Below are 19118 nucleotides of genomic sequence, written 5' to 3'. Positions count from 1 at the left end.
TCAGGTGAAGAAAGGGGCAGAGCCTCACCACCAAACCACTGTCACTCACCTGGACATTGTCACAGCGACAGGCTTCAAAGCAATCCTCGACTTCATGTACTCGGCTCACCTGGCCCTGACCAGTAAGAACGTGATCGAGGTGATGTCAGCGGCCAGCTACCTACAGATGACCGATATAGTCCAGGCATGCCACGGCTTCATCAAGGCCGCGCTGGACATCAGCATCCGCTCCGAGCTGGCCGACGAGCTGGTCGACTTTGAGATGGGCGCTGTGGCCGCCGCGGGGATGGGCGGGAGCGGGGGGGGGCGGTGGGGGAGGAGCGGGAGGAGGAGGCCTGGGAGGGACGGCGACAGAAGCTTTGGCCTCCATCATGTCGGGCCGCAGCTCCTCCCCCTGGCTGGGCAGACGCACCAGCCCCGCCAACTCCTCCGGCGACTCGGCCATCGCCAGCTGCCACGAGGGAGGCAGCACCTACGGCAAGGAGGACCAGGAGCCCAAGAGCCACGAGAGTCAGGAGGAGGCCTGCCACGACTCCCAGCCCGCCTGGCCCCACGACTACCGACCCCTGGCCGTCAAAGAGGAGCAGGTGTCCCCCTCCTCGTCCTCCTCTCACCTCAGGGGAGGGGCCGGGGGCGGGGCTCAGGGGGAGCCGGGGGGAGGAGGTGCAGGAAGTGGAGGAGGGGAGGGGGCGTGGCAGCCTTCAGGGTCAGGAAGGAGGAAGAACAGGAAGAACAAGGACACGGTGCGGCACATTACCCAGCAGGTGGAAGGCGAGAGAGACAGCAGGCCGGGGTCTCCACTGACCTCCATGTTGGCGGTGGCGGGGTGGAGCTACAACGGGCAGGATATCCCAGGTAGGACTGGCCTGCTGCCTGCTTTTATGTTCATCTGCTTCTTCAGAGGGCACGATAAACCTGGTTGAACTGTGTTAAGTTTTATTTCAAGCTTTATTTTAATAAATTTTTGGGGCATTTTCTTTGGTTTTGTTGATAGGGAAAGTTTGAGAAAGATAGGAAACGGAGGGAGAGAGAGAAGGGTTGACATACAGTAATGGGCCCAGGCTGGAAATTAACCCAGGCCTCTTCCCATTGAGCCACCAGGATTCCCTGACCTGTGTTAAGTTTGATTCAGATGCAAAGTCTTACTTACATAAGTACCAGAACATCTTCCTGATCCTGAAGAAAGAGTTAAGTATATTCCTGAACATTACCACACCTCTACCTAATCGTAGGTGTTTATGTGCGCGTATTTGTGTGTCCATGTGTGCGTGTGTGCTTGTGTGTCGCGGGTGCGTGTCTGTCTGCCTTCAGGCCTCATCCGCCGATAGGTAGATCATTAAAAGTGAAGGAAGCTAATCCAGGGAGCATTAAGGGAGTTGGATGGGAAATGGGCACACGCGCCGCACTGCTAAAGAAAACAGGATAATTGAATTGACCTGGGCCACCGTACGGATTACTGATGCCTCGCTGCTGGCCCAGCCTCCTCCTACTCTCTGGGGTTTAGGGAAGGACCACTGGGGGGGGGGGGGGGGGGGGGGGCGGTCAGAGAGGGAGAGAAAGAGGTGTATGAAAGAGGGATAGACACACATACTCAAGCACCTACATGGTAACAGTGTGCTGGTAGGCCAGATTCATGGTGTTGTAATACAGAACGTTTGTTTTGGCATTTGCCACAGTAATCTTACCATTACCCAGGAAACGTTTTCTCACAGTTTATAAAAGGTTAGAGGAAGTCTCTAGTTGCTTCTAGTACAGATAGTTGTTGCTGCAACCAAACTCTGGCATTTAGCTGCTCCAGGATACACCAGGCTGCATGTTGGGTGAGGAGAGCAGAGGACAGGAGAGAAGGGCACCTTTACCAGGGTTTAGTCCTGTGGGACTGTCAGCCTCGACTGCAGTGTGTTTAGAGAGTGTCTGAGTGGGTCTCAGAAAAAAAAAGAACAAAAGAAAAGAAAAACTGTGTGGTGTCGTGTTTGCGTTGTTGAGTAATTAAAAGACAAACACCACAAGCCATGCCTCTTTCAGATATTCTGAATCTAACGATATTAAAAACCGTCCATTTTGGTACGATCCTTGTTATTTATGTGTTTGGCTTGTTTGAGTGTGTAGGACGTTTGAGTGTGTAGTTTGAGTGTGTATTTTCAGTGTGTAGTTTGAGTTTGTAGTTTGAGTGTGTAGTTTGTGTGTCGTGGGTTCATGCGTTTAGGGAAGGGGTCTGGGCCTGATGAACAGGTTTAGTGAGTCTCAGGGGGTGCTTGGTTGGTTTGTTAAAGGGAGTGTTTTTGTGTGTATGTGTGTTATGTGTGTTTGTGTGTGTCTATTTGTTTTGCAGGTGTGTTTGTGAGGGAGGAGGGAGGAGGGTGTAGTGGGGTGGCATCCGTTGGTGGTACCATGACGTCCTTCAGAGGGGATAAGACGGTGAAGGGCAGTCTGAGATTAGATTAATTGCTTCATTCCTCAGTAATGGAAAAATGCCCAATATACTAGAAAACACTTCATATATTACCAAAGCATAAACAATACATTAAAATGAAAACACTTTAGATTAAGGTGACATTAACTACCACGTAACTACAAAACAATTCTTAAAGTAAAAACATTGTAGGTACATAGTAATTCTTATATAATTAAATTGTATGCAGTGTTAGAGGTTTAGTTTATTACAAAAAGGTAAGGTGACACAGTGGGGGAGGGTTGTAAGGGTTAAGTGGTTGTTGTAAAGGGATGTTTAGTTGAAGTTTTTGTTATCAAAACAAGATCAATGTTAACACCCACTTACCTAAGGGAAGCCCAACCTGCCCCATACAATGTTGTACAGGTGTTGCTATGTAGTTGAATGGTAGTCAAGGTAACCTTAATGTAAAGTATCCTGTGCTCCTCTTCCTGGCCAGGGGCTGACACTGTCCCACTCTGACTCTCAGCTTCACTCTCCACCCATGACACTGCAGGGACTGATTAAGGACCTCGTTGGATCTACTCTGTAATACACTGTAAGGTTATGCAAGGATCATATTATCAGATAAGATTTATTTACTCACTAATATTTAGACATATTTACAAAAGTTCTTACACATTTTGCTGATCATGATACACATTTTGGAGTTACATGCAATAATGCACATGCACATTTACAATAATGATGGCACTAACCTATAGGGTTAGTCTTGGGATTTCATACGTTCATGAAAAGCCTATGCATATGTTGACATGAGCAGCTGGAGGAGTTAGAATTTCGTTTTTTTTCTATTCCTTTCTCTGGCAAACATCTGTTGTGGACCTGATATCATTATGATTATCATCATGATCTCACTCTCTCCCAGACCCTCCCTCTCTCTATGTGTGTAGTGTACATGAACTCAACGCTGAAGATCAGACAGGTTGAATGTACTCATCATACATCACGTCATCTAATAGAGAAGAAAGATGTCTATGTTATCTGCCCACTAGAAGAAGGTCAAATTTAATGGAAATGTGTAGTCTTATTTTAGCTTGTCACTGACTTAATATTGCTGTTTATGGTTAGACTTGACTCCTTGGTCCCTGAAAAAGAACCTTAGAATTGGTTGGGTATTTTCCTTTCTGAAAAACCCACACTAACCTTTTCAGTTGGCTTGGGGGATTTTTGGCAATAATTTGGCAATGGACTGTTTGACATACACTCATTCTTATTTCTTTCCATTTCCCTTGTAGCTCCAGCACATCGATTGCACAGTGTACTGTACATGCTAGCGAAAGATGTAAAAAACAAGCCCATATCTGGCTCTTATATTTTTGTCTTACCCGAGCCCTAACCCTTAGTTACACAGACACGCAGGCATGCAGCCATGCAGGCATGCACGCATGCAGGCATGCACGCATGCAGGCATGCACGCATGCAGGCATGCAGGCATGCACTCACTCACACAAATGGAACAGACAGCACCTCTGAAAATGCACCATTGAAATATTTTTACTAGAAGTAGTAGTTTTCTGATTAATGTGAGTTAGGTGTGAGACATAATGTGTAGTTTTATCTGTGCGTGTATTGTCTTGTTGAAGTACCCCCTAGTTATCCTCCTGGGGACTGCACAGCCAAGGAGGTTAGGGGCACAACTCATCTGGTGGGGTGAGATAGGCGTCCTCAATACGACCTGCAACTCTGCACTTCCTCCTCAACTTTTTTCCGTTTTTTTTGTTCTCTCCCCAAGTCTCCACAGTGTAAAGGTGAACTCTGGAAATAATGAATCGGATCCCCCTTTCACCCCCTTCCTCTCACTATTCCAGTTAAGACTCTCCCCATAGTATTTGCACTTCATTAAACTTGAAATAGGTTTAATATTTAAAACACCGCGAACAGATTCCAACCCCCTCAACCCACTCACACCTTTCTGCTTTTCTCTTCTTCCTCTTCCTGCCAGTTTAATAAGCCATCCTCATATTTCGTCTTAATTCACTCCCTCCCCATCAAACCAAAATAGATTTGATATTTTCAAAAAATTTGCTTAATTTTTAACCCCTATCTTCACAGCTCAGTGCTTGTCATGTTTTGGGTTGGGCAGCATCGTGTTGCAGGTTCTCTCTCACCCTAGACAGTATTTTTTCCACTCTTTCTATCGCTCCCTTGCTCACCCCTTTTCTGCCTGCCTCCTTTTTGTTCCTTAACAAACGTTCTCTCTCTCCCCTCCTCCCCTTCCTCTCTGTCTCTCTGTCCGTTGGCTGTGTAGACAATTTCAGCTTTTCCTCCCACACTATTGACTTTTGTGCCCCCCCCCCTCTCCTTGGTTTCCCCCACTCCCCCCATCCTCTCTGCCCCTCCCTCACACTTCTCGCCTGTCCCTCAGTTTTGTGTCAGTTCTTGAATGCGTCTGAATGCCTGTTTGTTCTGTTAGAAGTCGTGACGGAAGACTGTTACAGTACTGTTCTTTCCTTCCACTCCCTCTCTCTCCCTCCCCCTTCTCTCCAATTCTTTCTTTCCCTCCCCCTTTTCTCTCTCTCATGGTCTCTCTCTGGCTCTCTCTCTTCTGCCTCCTGTCTCTCTCTCAGCAAACCCCCGCTGTTCTATTATCACCGTGGTAACCAACCACCTCTCACCGCCCACCGTCCATCTTTGTCGTATGACCTCACATCCTGCTGGACATTATGGACAGTCCACCAGCAAAACAACACATTTTGAACACACATGCAGTGAACACACACTCTCTTTCTCTTATTGTCACGCATATAAAAACAAAAAACTCCACCAACCATAGTGATGTAAACTGGAGTATGTGGCAAATTTTGCCCCACACCCACCACCTGTAAACCCACACAAAACACAAACACACACTTTCTATTTCTCTATCTTTCTCTGACTCTGTCGTTCGGTCTGTCTATGCTCGACACACTGACACCTGCTCTATTTATAAATCCTCTGGCTGTAAAGAGCTGCTCTGGACAGGAAGCAGCCCCCTCCCCAGGTCTGACCATGGCTTTTTCCAAAACGTCAGCACCCCCCCACCTCTCAACAGCCTGCCAGTGGAACAGGCCAGAGAGGGAGGAGAGGAGGGAAGGCTGAGGGAGAGGGAGTGGGGGGTTAAAGATTAGCCATCCCACCCTGCTAGCACCTGGGCTGGGCCTGTGGACCAGAGCCAAAACCTGCCCACACACATTCACCAATACATTCACACTCACACACACACACACACACACACACACACACACACACACACCACACACACACACACACACACACACAAACAGCATGTAGGCTTGTGTGCAGTTTATGCATATCATTACACTTAAACACGCTCTTTACAAGCACGAATCTTTTGCCTCTTAGAGTTACCCAGAATACACCTTGACAGGATGTCCTGTTGGCACAGGGGCTGTTGTGGTTCAAATTCTCAATTGAAAATAAACAGACACACATGCAAATACATATACACACCCAGATACAACATGCACACAAAAAAGGACACACACAAGCAAAATCATGTCCATACATACACACATACATGTGTACAACTGCAGTTCAAATATACTATCCAAGATCTGGTACAGAGCACAGTGTGCTCCTAGTGAAGCTATGGGATACAGTATAGGACTGCTCTTCTGAAGTGATGATTTGCTACCATTGTGTTCTGCTCTGCAATATCTGTCAAGTATGACAGGTGCTGTATGTCTCTTCTGGATTTGATCTCGATGTTCTATTAGACCTACCGACAGATTGTACCATCATTCATTAGCAGGTGTTATCATGACACACAATGAAATCTATTCTAGTTTATTGAAGCCAGCTGCTGTAGCCTGGAGATGGGATCGAACTTACTGTAATTTCAGGTCTCAATTGCATGTATGTAACTCATGTTTGTTGGAGTTTAAGGATGTAGTGAGAGAATAATTGGCTTTTGCCTTTTTTGTTTCTGATTAAAGGGAGATAAAATCAACCAACCCTAAATTTCCCAAATACACCATAGATACATGGACAGGTAGTAGGAGAGAGGAAAACATGAATCCAAACACACTTGTAGGTTGTCTGAATTTAGACAACTTTTGATGCTTTTCTTTTGTAACCTTACGGCTTAAGAAATCCAAACCCCATAGTGATCAGATTGGCAGGACTGGCAGAAATAGTGCTCCTAATCTATGGCTGGTCTGTCTCTCTTTCCCTGCATATTGTAGTTCCCTGTTCCCTACTGTTTATTTTAGGAGGGTTACTTTGTTCTGTTTACTGTATCCAGTCCCTCCTACACTCTACCCCAGTCTGGCCAGTTTGGAAAAGGGGTGAGGAGGGCAGGGGAGGGAGAAGGGGTATGGGGGGTGGGGATGTTTGGACAAACGGACAGCATGAACAGGATATAGAGGTCTATTGCCTGTGGGTGTGTCGGCTTGGCCGAGTCACAACACACACACACACACACACCATCATACACACTCTCACACACATACAGTACACACACAATCGTGGGAGGGTTCCTGCTGGAGGGCAAAGTCTCCCTTCCTCTAACACATTGGTTGTCCCTCCCTCCCTCCCTCCTCTGTTCTCTCTCCCCTAGTCACCCTTCTACACCTCCCTTCTTCACTCCTCAGCTCTTCTCTTTCTCTTTCAACCCCCCTCCTGGTCCTTCCTCTGCGAGACCCCCCCCCCCCCCCCCCTTCTTTTGACAGAGAGAAGTGTTAAAGACACAGAGGGCTCGGCTGACTTGAGAGTGTGTGTACAGTACGGTTGCTATTGTCGGATAGCTAATGGAGAGTTATTGTATGCCCTGTTTAGTAAGCGTGTGGATTGTGTGCGCGTGTGTTTTTTGGCAGTTGGGCAGCTACTGTCTGTCCTTCATTTCCATTTGTTCCGTTCTCATCATCTATTCTATTCCTTCTTCTCCCCTCCTTCCCCTCTCTTTTCACCCATCCACCCCTCCACTTTAGACTGCCACTTCCGTTCTCGCTCACCCCATAGACGGGGGACTAATGGGCTTGAGCACTAGAACGTTGGTCTGCCTTCTCTCCCAACAGTGGGCAGTGTTTGCGTGCGTGTTACTTTGTTGACCGCACACGGTCACAGAAAAACAAACACACTGACTCAATCACCAGTGAAGGCCACATTTAAACTATTGTGGTTTTCGGGTTGAACTGTTAGACGCTGCTGTCTGAGCGATTAGATATAATTTAGCTCTGAGAATAAAGACGGTAGACTGCTTCTCTCCCTCAGCCCCCACCCCTTAACCTCACTACTGCACTAGCAGCCCCCTACACAGACTGCTCCTGTACCCCGCCCTCTCCACTCCTCCCCTCCACCCTCTGAACCCTCATACCTGCAGCTCTTAGGCATGTGGTAAGGGAGTCTGTATGGCCTGCTTTCACCCCAGACACCTCATCCTCCTCCACCCACTTGGCACAGGATGGGGGAAGTCCAGGTCTGCTAGTCGGGTAGTGGAGAGAAACTAGGAGGAGAGAACCGATGTAAGAGGGAAGAAAGATTGTATGTGTTATTCATCCCCCAGGACTGATAGGACTGCGGACTGTGTGTGTTTCTCAAATGCTTGTTTTGTTTTTCTTTGTCGCCGCCCTGGCGAGGCGGTTAGACGTTTTGGCCTTCCCAGAGTTCCCCTGGCCTCGGTGGCAGCCGGCCTCAAGGTTTACTGTGTGCGTGTGGGTCTGTGTGTGTTGTGTGTGTCTGTGTGTTTGACTTTCTGTGGGGTAGAGGAGGATAAAAGGGCAGCGCTGCAGGTAGACGGAGGGGGGAAGGAGTGGTTAACTCCCCCCCCCCCCTCTCCCTCCACCCTCCAAACTCTCCCCCATCATCCCTCTGTCCTCCGGCCCTGATAAGTGGAGCCATGAGTCTGTGGGGGTTAGGGATTCCTGTCTGGCACACACACACACGCACACTCACTCACACACCCTCAGATCCGCCCGCTCCACATTCCTGTGTCCAACTGAGGAAGCAGCCTAGCCGTCTTCCCCTCCCAAATGATCCCCTTCTCCTAAAGTCACAGCACACTTATCACACGCCTCTATACCTAACTGCTTCTGTCTCTCACTCTCTTTGTCTCTTGCACACTTTTGACCCTCTTCATATCTCTGTGCAGCCTCGTCTGGATACAGCAGGTACTTCCTCCTCTTCTTACTCCTGCTTCTCCTCCCTTTCTTCCGCTGCATTCTCGGAGTTCTCCGAGAGACACTTGTGTTGTGTCATCTCGCTGTCCTCGCCCCCATCCCTCTCTCTTCCTCAGAATCACATGCCTCTCTGACACTCACTCCCTTCTCAGGAACTTTTGTCATACTTGTCCTTTCCCTTTCTTTCTGTTACCCCATCTCTCCCTTTCACCCTTTATTTCCGCCCTCGCTCTCTCCCCTCCTGTCCTCGTGGTCCCTCTCCCCCTCTCCATTTCCATCTCTCTCAACTGTATCTCAAGTCTGTCTCTCCTTCCCCCCAGCACTCTCTCCCTTTCTCCTTGTCCCCTCCCTCCCTCCCTGTCTCTCTGGGGTGTGTTACAGGGGTTAGGATGGGGTCGTGTGGGCCCATGCTGTCCTTCCCTCTAATGGCTCTGTAATGAGAGAGGGAGGAGGGGAGCGAAGGGAAGGAGGGGGGAGACGTCAGCCTTAACTCTCTGTCCGCTCAGGGCCGTAGCTGTGATTGTGTGTGTCTGTGTGTGTGCGTGTGTGCGTGCGTGCATGTGTGTGTGTGTGTCTGAACGTTTGACCGACCCCTTGCTTCTTGTTCAAGGCCTGAGCGCTCTCTCCCCCTCTCAGGGGAAACAGGAAATGACACGTTTGTAGCCTTGAATAAGCGCTGTGGCCTGTGACACGCTGTCCATTGGCTCTGGGGGAGGCAAGGGGGAGATGTGGGAGGAGGGGACTCTTTAATTTGCACAGCTTCTGCTGATTTGATCATAAGCAATTAATCTCAGTGGCCCAGCTCTGCTCTGGCAGGGGGGGGGGGGGGGGGGTAAAGAGCAGTCCTCTTATCTATTCATCCCTCTCTCCATCCCACTCTCTATCCACCTTCACTCTCTCTCTCTACACATCAACATCTATTTATGTGTGTTCTGTGTATAGTTAATTTCAGTGCAAAGACAACTGGCTTGGTGCGAATCACAGATGATTGTACTGAGAATGATTCTTCTTGTCAAAGTCATGAGGTGGTAGTGTTCATGCTTGAAGACCCGCTGCAACAGCAGCATTTACCGCAGCATAGTATAATATGTCTGTGAAGGACTGGGATGTCTGTGTGGGGTCATTGAGTTAACATGGTCAGACATGGTTCAGGTTCCACATCCAGCCTCACAGATCTGACTTGATCCACTGATGCTAAGTCTCTAGGTCAACCTATAGTCTCCTTATCTGGCCCCTGTCTGCTTGTCTCCCCGTGGTCTCTCTCTCTCTCTCTCTCTCTCTCTCTCTCTCTCTCTCTCTCTCTCTCTCTCTCTCTCTCTCTCTCTCTCTCTCTCTCTCTCTCTCTCTCTCTCTCTCTCCTCTCTCTCTCTCTCTCAAACAAACAAACAAACAAACAGACAAACAAATGCATATGCATACATCTACCACCTATACAGCCACGCTCACACACACACATACAGAGATTCAGACTCCCAGTCTTGGAGCCCCTCCCTCTCCCTCTCGTTCTTCTCTCCTGATCCTGGATCCTCCCATGCTGGGTAGTCTTCTAGGCCACTGCTCCCTCCATTGTCAGGGGCCGGTTGCCAAGGATACAAGCACACGGACACAGAGAAACAGTCTTAATGCTAAGAGATTGTACAGATGTAGAGTGGATGGCAAATAGCTTCTTATTCACACCGACACATACATTGGAACAAATCAACTCCCAGAAGCCAGTGTGTGTGTTGGTGTGTATGCGTATGTCTGTCTGGTCTATTATTTGGTGTGAACGCTACTGTGTGTGTGTTCAGAGTATGGCTGTTCAGCTATGGACTGCTTCCTGCTGGCTCTAGGTTGGGGGCACCGCTCCCTCCTTACAGCCCAGCAGCATAGCTTAGCCAGTCTCCAGCTAACCCCCCCCCCCCATCTCTGTCTCTCCTTCGCTTTCTCTCTGCTTTAACACAAAGCCCTGCATGTCTATTTCCCTTCCCCACCCTGCATTCCTTTTCCCCCATGCAGCCTCTCCCCCACTCCGACTCTACCTCCCTCCTACCCACACTCTCTCACTCTTTCTCCTTTCATTCTTTCTTTTCCAATGCCATTCTCACATTGACTGACCCTCTCCACTCCTCTCCTCCTCCTCGTACTCTATCCATCTCCCTTGTTCTCTTACCTATTACCTATTATTCTCTCCCTCCCACACTTTCCTTTTCTTTTTACCTCTCTTCTCCTCTGCACTCTCTCTGTCCTTTTCGCTTTCTTCGTCTCTTACCCCTCCTTGTTTATCTTTCAATCCCCCTCCCTCCCACCCTTCTCCTTCTCCCCTTCTCTCCTGACCTTCTACCCTCCCTTACCTCCCTCCCTAACCTCTCTCTCTCCCTCCCTAACCTCTCTCCCTCCCTCTTCCTTCTCTCTCTCCCTCCTACACCTCTCTGTCTCTTTAAGCCGCATTAACTCCCCAGATTACCTTGAGCCCAGCAATCCTCCATACCCCTTCCCCTCCTCCCCTCACCCTCTCCCTCAACCTCGTCCTCCACTCCCCACTTACCCACCCTCCCACACTCAGTGACCCCCCTTCACCTCTCCTTACTCCCCCCCCCACCATCACCCACCCACCCACATTCTCTCATCCCCCTCTCTCCACCTCTCAACCCGTTCACACAATCACCACATCCCCTCCCCTTCCACCACCACCGCAACACACCTCCCTCTACCCTCTACTTCTCCACCCACACTCTCTCATCCCCCCAGCGCTACCACCATCACCACCATCTTCTCTCTCCTGGCTCTCTCTCTCTCTCTCTCTCTCTCTCTCTCTCTCTCTCTCTCTCTCTCTCTCTCTCTCTCTCTTGCATCCTCCACTCCTCTTCCCTCTCACCCTCCCTCCTCTCCAGCCTTCAGGCTCTGTTTGATTTATGCTTGCCCTCCCTCCCTCCACCCTCCCTCCATATCTCTCTCTTGGAGGTTGTGGCCCGGCTAGTCCCTAAAAACAACAAGAGGGAGAGACAAAGAGACAGAGAGAAAAGGAGAAAGGGGAGAGGGAGGAAAAGAGAGAGAGAGAGAATAACAACCTCTCTTACTTTCCATCCTCCCTCCTTTTTACCCAGCATTTTTTTCATTCCCGTCTCCCACACTGCTTTTTAAATTGCCTCTGAATTCTTGAGCTGTTTTAGTGCCTCACTCCCCCTTCTCCACCGAAATGACTTTGACTCTCTCCAACTCTGCTGTGTTGAGGAAGCAGGTCCCACCTTCTCTCTCTCTTTGTTCTCCTATGGGCACATTCTTACCCACCATACAGTACAAACATGCACTGTACACACACGTGCACTACTGACAGAACCCACTGAAAAGTGTGTATGACTGTATGTATGTGTGTGTGCGCACGCATACATTCATTTTCCCATCGTCCCCACACCTAAACCCCAGACTTGCCTTGACTGGCCATCAGTGTGAGGAGAAAGGGGCGGTCACACACACTTGTTTGTGCACTCACACTCAAGCAAGCGTGTGTGCACTCGCTGCCACTTTCCCCTGTCAGCCTGTCTCCATTGTTCCTCTCTCCTGTCTCAGCTGCTTGTTGGACATCTAGATCATGAGCCAGATCATGACACTGTCCAGCAACTTCCACTCACAACAAAAGTGTTTGCTTTCATCAGGGGAGGGGCACACAAACACACACAGTCACACACTGACACACTGCCTCAGCTGCAGAACAGAAGGTCAGAGGTCAAAGCAGGTCAGCTGACCCTCCCTCCCTTTTCAGGCCTTCTCTTACTCCTCCTCTTTACTGAGGTAAAACACACTCTCTAATAACACCACTCCCCTCGTAAAGCACACACGCTCCAGGCAGATATACTGGACTGTCTGAGACAACAGCACATAAACCTGTATCTACAGGCCATTAGCTATAACTCTCAATGAAGGATATATAGTACAGTCTCTCTCACACACACATCTTATTCACTGTACTGTGAAGATGTACACACAGACACACACACTCACACACACACACACCCACACACGCACACACACACACTAACAAAGAGACACAGCACACAAAGCTAGAGCCTGATTCCATGTATTTGTGTCTTCTTTTAAATGGGTGTTTTATTTAGCATAAATGTTGAAGCCAAGGGTGCCTGGCTACCATGGCAACCAAATTAAACGGAGAATCTCTTCAGAAAGCAGAAATCTAAATTATTCGGACCCTTTTATGTGAAAAGAAAAATGAAAAGCGCTGTACAGTTTGTATAGTCGTCTGCCTTTTGAAACATAGTAAAAGGAAAATATGAACATAAACATTTTGGTTACCCATGCATGATTCTGTACAATTCACACTTACTATAATGCATGGATGTCTAAAACATTATATGCAGCTACAGATAATTCATTATCTGCCCAAAATATCAAATATCCCATCATGCAGTATGAATGAGTCTATGTACTATGGCTGGCCACAATACACTGTGTGGACAGTGTGTTTTATCCCAGTCCTGTAGAGTCCACATGGAACAGCAAGACAGATTAAACAGAATGCAAATCCTGCTGCCTAGCAAATCTCTGGTACGTTAAGTGATTGTATCTGTCAAACCAGGACCTCCATGTTTCAGTAACACAAGTACACACAATTCATAGATTACCCAGGATTAGATGACATTGATGCATGTTTATGCTCTCTGTGTAATGCAACCCATCTAATGCCCTGAGAAAGAGTACAGTAGGTTGAAGCTCACATAAAACATGTTACAGTACAACATGCATTTCATGTAGGGTACATTATCTAGAGTACGTATTTAAACTACTGAGTACTGGTGTAACATGAACTGTATGATGATAAAACACCTTCCATTTCTCTGCCTCAACAAATGTTTGTACAACAGCTGTAGACTGTCTGCTTGATGTGTGGTATTTGCCTGAAGTCTAGATAATCTAGGATAGTGTATGTGTGTGTGTGTGTGCCTGTGTGTGGTTACTGTAGAACTGCTAAGAGGGGGACATGTTCAGTCTGTAGCTGCATGGGTGAAGGGAATGCTGGGTAAACGGACTCGGGGTCACTCTCTCGTCCAATGAACAGATGAGTAGAAGGATATGGGGTCAGAGGTGCCCCCCCACCCCCATCCTCATCCTCCCGTCTCCCTGTGTGTGTTGTTGGAAGCAGCAGATCTATTTTATTGATTGACTCCTCTGGCTGCTCCACTGCCCACTGGAGGAGGGGGCAGTGCTCTAATGAATTCCTCCACCCCGTGCCCCCTACGCCAACCCCGACTCCCCCTCCTTAATTAACTTTGTGTGTGTGTGTGTGTGTGTGTGTTTGTGTGTCCTCTGCCTCCTCCACACATCAACCCCCTCTATACCTCTCTCTCTCTCTCTCTCTCTCTCTATCTTTTTATTCTTTACTCTGTCTCTCTCAGTTTGTGGTTAGATGCTTGATATGTCGATATGTCAGTCTTATCTCACCTACCTCATTTCTCTTCCTCCAAAACACCTGTTTGACATCGGCCGGTGACAAATGTGCTGATGGATACAGATGCTGGCGGTTTATGCGTGTGTGTTGACTAAGATCAACACTAGCACACATTGAGGGGGACTGACTATGTGTGTCTATCGGTAGTCAGGGAAGAGAGTCACTCTACTTTCTCTCTCTCTCTCTCTGTCTCTCTCTCTCTCTCTCTCTCTCTCTCTCACCTTGACTCTCACAACGGCAACAGCAACAAACTTGAGGCTATAGAAGCCAGCGCTGAGTTTGTGTGAATCCCAGCAGTAGAGGTGGTGGTCTGGGTCCCAGCAGTAGAGGTGGTGGTCTGTGTCCCAGCAGTAGAGGTGGTGGTCTGTGTCCCAGCAGTAGAGGTGGTGGTCTGGGTCCCAGCAGTAGAGGTGGTGGTCTGTGTCCCAGCAGTAGAGGTGGTGGTCTGGGTCCCAGCAGTAGAGGTGGTGGTCTGTGTCCCAGCAGTAGAGGTGGTGGTCTGTGTCCCAGCAGTAGAGGTGGTGGTCTGGGTCCCAGCAGTAGAGGTGGTGGTCTGTGTCCCAGCAGTAGAGGTGGTGGTCTGTGTCCCAGCAGTAGAGGTGGTGGTCTGTGTCCCAGCAGTAGAGGTGGTGGTCTGTGTCCCAGCAGTAGAGGTGGTGGTCTGGGTCCCAGCAGTAGAGGTGGTGGTCTGTGTCCCAGCAGTAGAGGTGGTGGTCTGTGTCCCAGCAGTAGAGGTGGTGGTCTGTGTCCCAGCAGTAGAGGTGGTGGTCTGGGTCCCAGCAGTAGAGGTGGTGGTCTGTGTCCCAGCAGTAGAGGTGGTGGTCTGGGTCCCAGCAGTAGAGGTGGTGGTCTGGGTCCCAGCAGTAGAGGTGGTGGTCTGGGTCCCAGCAGTAGAGGTGGTGGTCTGGGTCCCAGCAGTAGAGGTGGTGGTCTGGGTCCCAGCAGTAGACTGTGTGTGAGCAGTGGGAAGAGTGTCAGGGGCATGAGATTCATTTCTCATCCCCACTTCTTCACACAGCGTGTCACCTCCCCTCAGGGAAAACTGAGCCAGCCTCTAATAAATCCCTGAGTTTATGTGTGTGTGTGTGTTGATGGTGGTGTGTAGTCTGCATGTGTAATCTATGGAAGTCTGTGTTTATGTGCCGTGTGTGGGTAAGAGAAAATAAGTTGTCATCATTCACATGGCAATTAGAGGGCAATCAAGTGTGTGCGTGTAAATGTGTGTGTGTGTGTGTATGTGTGTGGTGTGTGTGTGTTCCATGCTAGACTGAAGCTGTTGTCAGCAGTGCTGTCAGTGGTTGCTTCTGACAGACGTGTTGATCTACAGAGGAGCCTCTAGTGGCGTGTGTCTGCTGCTGACAGCTGTTCTACACACACTACTTTCAACTGTCACCGTGTTCTATACAGACCCTCACACACACACACACACACACACACACACACACACACACACACACACACACAATCTGTCTGTCCGTCTCTCTTGTTGGTTTCTCCCTTTCTATCTGTCTCCCTCCCCTGTGTTCCCAGATGGAAGCGCCGTGTTGTGTGCAATGTCAGCAGTGACAAGACACTGAGGGAGAGTGCATGTGCGACAGAGATGTTAGATGTGCCAGGTAGATAGTGGAGGCAGGTTGAGGCAGGGAAGTGGTTTGAAGGGGATGTTTGAACTTCAGTTCCAGTTCTGTGCTCCTGTCCACAGCAGCCTGCTGAACCTCACATCCCCTGAGGTCACCTCCCCTCTCAGGACACGCCGTTCAGAGAGCTGCATGGGTCCCGCAGCGTTTCTTCTTCTGCTGCTCAGTGATGAAGAGATGAATCTCACACTCCTCCTCTTCTCGCTCCTCCCATCCAGGTGCTGATGTCACAGAGCCCAACAGTTCTGACAGCCGTGGAGAGCGTCTGGAATTCTTCCTCAAACAGGAAGAGGCCGCCGAGGCTGGCTTCCTGGGCCCCAGCGAATCAGATGAGGCCCGAGGGGGTCCTGGGGGTGGAACCACCGCATCCGTAGCCAATCTGAGGGCAGCGTTGATGAGTAAAAACAGCTTGCTATCGCTCCGTGCAGAGATGCTGGGAGATGACAGCCCTCTGCTCTATGAGTACCTGCCTAAAGGTGGACACTCCCTCTCTCGTAAGTCCGACTGCTACAGTACACACCACACGCTCACACACACACACACACACTGGCAGACACCACACACTCTCACAGATACACACACACACACACACACTGACAGACAGCACACACACTCACATTCACTTACAAACATCAAACATTTACACACTCCACTGCTACAGTACACAACACACACTCATACACACACACACACACCCTGGCAGACAGCACACACACATACACGCCACACACTCATACACACACACACACTGGCAGACAGCACACACACTCACATTCACTCACCCACTTCCCACATTTACACACTCGACTGACATACACTTACACAGAATAAAACACACACACTACCAGATAGCACACACAGATCCATATAACCCTGTTGCTGCCGGTTAATATAAATATTCACCAAATTTGGACAGAAAAGGTGCATGTGTGTGTGAATGTAACAGGTTGGTGTTATCCTATGAGTGAGGATTACTCACTTGTGACTCAGTGAGAGAACATTGGGCTCGGATGTGTTGTTTGAGAAAATATTTGCCGGGGTTCATATTAGTGTCTAGGAATGTGCGTGACTGTAATACATACATATATGTATTTAAAATGAAGAAGACAGCAAATAGTTGTTTAGCTTGTATTGGAGCCTCATGGTGCTTGAACTTTGTACCTATTGTTTGCTGATAGTACTTCTTAGGTTGCGTTGCGTGTGTGAGTGTTTATGCTTATGTGGCTTTGAGTATGGCCCTGCCCTGCTCTCCAGTGTTATCATACATTACAATGCTAGATTACTTTCTTCAGTTACTCAAAGTGAATCCTGTCAATTATTTGTCATTGCTCTTCTCAAGATGGTTTGTTCACTCCGACAGTATACACCTGCATCTCAGTTTGTGTTTTTGAGCTGTTTCCTTCTGTGTGTGTGTATTGGAAGACAGGTGTTGTGGAAGTGTCATGTGTGTGTCATTTTGTGTTCCAGAGTGTGTGTGTGTGTGTGTGTGTGTGTGTGTGTATTGGAAGACAGGTGTTGTGGAAGTGTCATGTGTGTGTCATTTTGTGTGTGCGTGTGTTTTCCTTGCTTTGCCGGGCTGGTAATTGGATCCTTTGTCCTGAGGTCTGCCTGTCTTTTGTCTGGAGCAGAAAGGGAAAGGAGTACAACTCTAAACCTTGTCTTGCCTTTTTAGTCAGGCCCCCCTCAGCTACAGAAGAGTTGCAGAAGGCAGGCAGGTATGCACACACACACACACACACACTAACAAACACACACATACGTTCTGTGTTGAGTGTGTGATTGAAATGTCTTTGTTGGCTTAAAGTGAAGAGAGTCAGGCGCTGTCAAAGCTGAGACAGACAGCTTTCACTTGACAGCCCCCAACGGAAGGAAGGGGAGGCCTCACTTCATCTCACACACACACACACACACACACACACACACACACACACACACACACTGATAAAAATGCCTCGAGTTAGGAAATAAATAGAATCTAGACAATGCCTAGCATTAGCTTTGTAAAGCATGCTTCATGAGCCGACATCTATTTTCATCATCAGTGACTGTCAGACTGTGTGGCAGTCAGACCCCAGGGAGAGTGTTTGGTTAGCCAAGCCCAGTCTAAAAGCAGTTGCACAATAGGCTCTGAGATGTCTAACGACCTCAGTCTGATGGCGTTCTCTTCCTTTAAAAGAGGAATGAAAATACTAACCCTGAGTGTGTGAGTGCTGGGTAAAAGTCTGACAGACTGGCTTGTCGCTCCTCCTCCTCCTCCTCCGCCCCCTACTCCCCCCCTCCTCCTCATGTGAAGCTTCTCTTCCTTCTTTTCTTCTCTTCCTCCTCCACAGCCCTCCTCCCTCCATCCCTAGCTCTTCTTCACCCCTCCTTTGCCTCCTCATTTCGCCCACTCTTCCCTGACCCCCTTTCATCGCTCCGTACCAAGTTCTCCTTCACCCCTCCTTAACACCCATCCTCCCCCTGTCCATCAACCTCACAAGCCAGTGATTTGTCTATCCTTCCCTCCCTCTTCTCTGGCCCTCTGTCTTCCTCTATTCCTTTCTTTCTCTTCCCCAGCTTGCTAACTTCAAAGTGTATTGGTTGAGATCCCTGGGAACGCATTGATCTAGACGAAGGTCACCTGCTTCTTCTTCCTAACTACCTTCTCCATCTACTGTATGTAAGTGTGTGTGTGTGTTGGGGGTGTGGGTGCATGTGCACTGCACACAACCAGTCAATCTATTTATGTGATGATGCCTGTACACTTGGCTCAATGCCCTCTCTCAGTCTCTGAATTAACCCCTCTTAACTTGACTGAGTGACTGCCACCTGCCAATCTCTATCTAGGAAAGTTAGCACGGCTCTATAAAATAAACCCCTTAGTTTGAGAATCCTCTTAAACCCTGTCACTTGAGCACCATGGGGATGATAGAATAACAAGATGCAGACTTCCCAGAACCTCTGCTGTCCCATCTCCAAACAACCTCAGCCCAAGCCCCATCTGCTTCTCCCCCTCTAACTCTCCTCCCTCGTCTGCCCTCCTCTCTCTATCTCTCCACTCATACTGAAACCCTCCCCCTCATATCCTGCTTCCTGACACTGCCTGGGGTAGGGCACTCATGGGGTTGTATGTGTGTGTGTGTGTGTGTGTGTGTGTGTGTGTGTGTGTGTGTGTGTGTGTGTGTGTGTGTGTGTGTGTGTGTGTGTGTGTGTGTGTGCGTGTGTGTGTATTGTCCTATGTAAGTAGGAGTGGAGGGAGCGGTAGTTGAACATTCCAGGAATCTGTCTATGGAGCCTCATGGTTATGTGATTTTGTCCTTCTGTTAAGGAGGAGAAGGAATAGGTAATACACTGAATATCTCTGGAGACATTCCCTAAAACTCTGCCCACCCCCGCCCTTGATCCCCATCTTCCCACAAAACCACCCACACACACAGACAAACACACACACACATTCAATTTAATATGTCAAGGCACAATACTCACCA

General features: G+C 48.8%; 1 protein-coding gene across 1 annotated transcript in view; it reads left to right on the top strand.

Annotated features, from left to right (window-relative positions):
• Window positions 1-19118, top strand: part of zbtb46 (zinc finger and BTB domain containing 46) — a 41610-nt gene that overhangs the window by 15436 nt on the left and 7056 nt on the right. The window contains 3 exon segments of the mRNA XM_067240647.1: window positions 5-300; window positions 302-855; window positions 15870-16145. Coding sequence (XP_067096748.1) covers window positions 5-300; window positions 302-855; window positions 15870-16145 — 1126 coding nt within the window.

The sequence above is a fragment of the Osmerus mordax genome, chromosome 7 (genome assembly GCF_038355195.1).
Source record: "Osmerus mordax isolate fOsmMor3 chromosome 7, fOsmMor3.pri, whole genome shotgun sequence".
NCBI classification, from domain to species: Eukaryota; Metazoa; Chordata; class Actinopteri; order Osmeriformes; family Osmeridae; genus Osmerus; species Osmerus mordax.
This window is presented reverse-complemented; position numbering and strand designations above follow the sequence as displayed.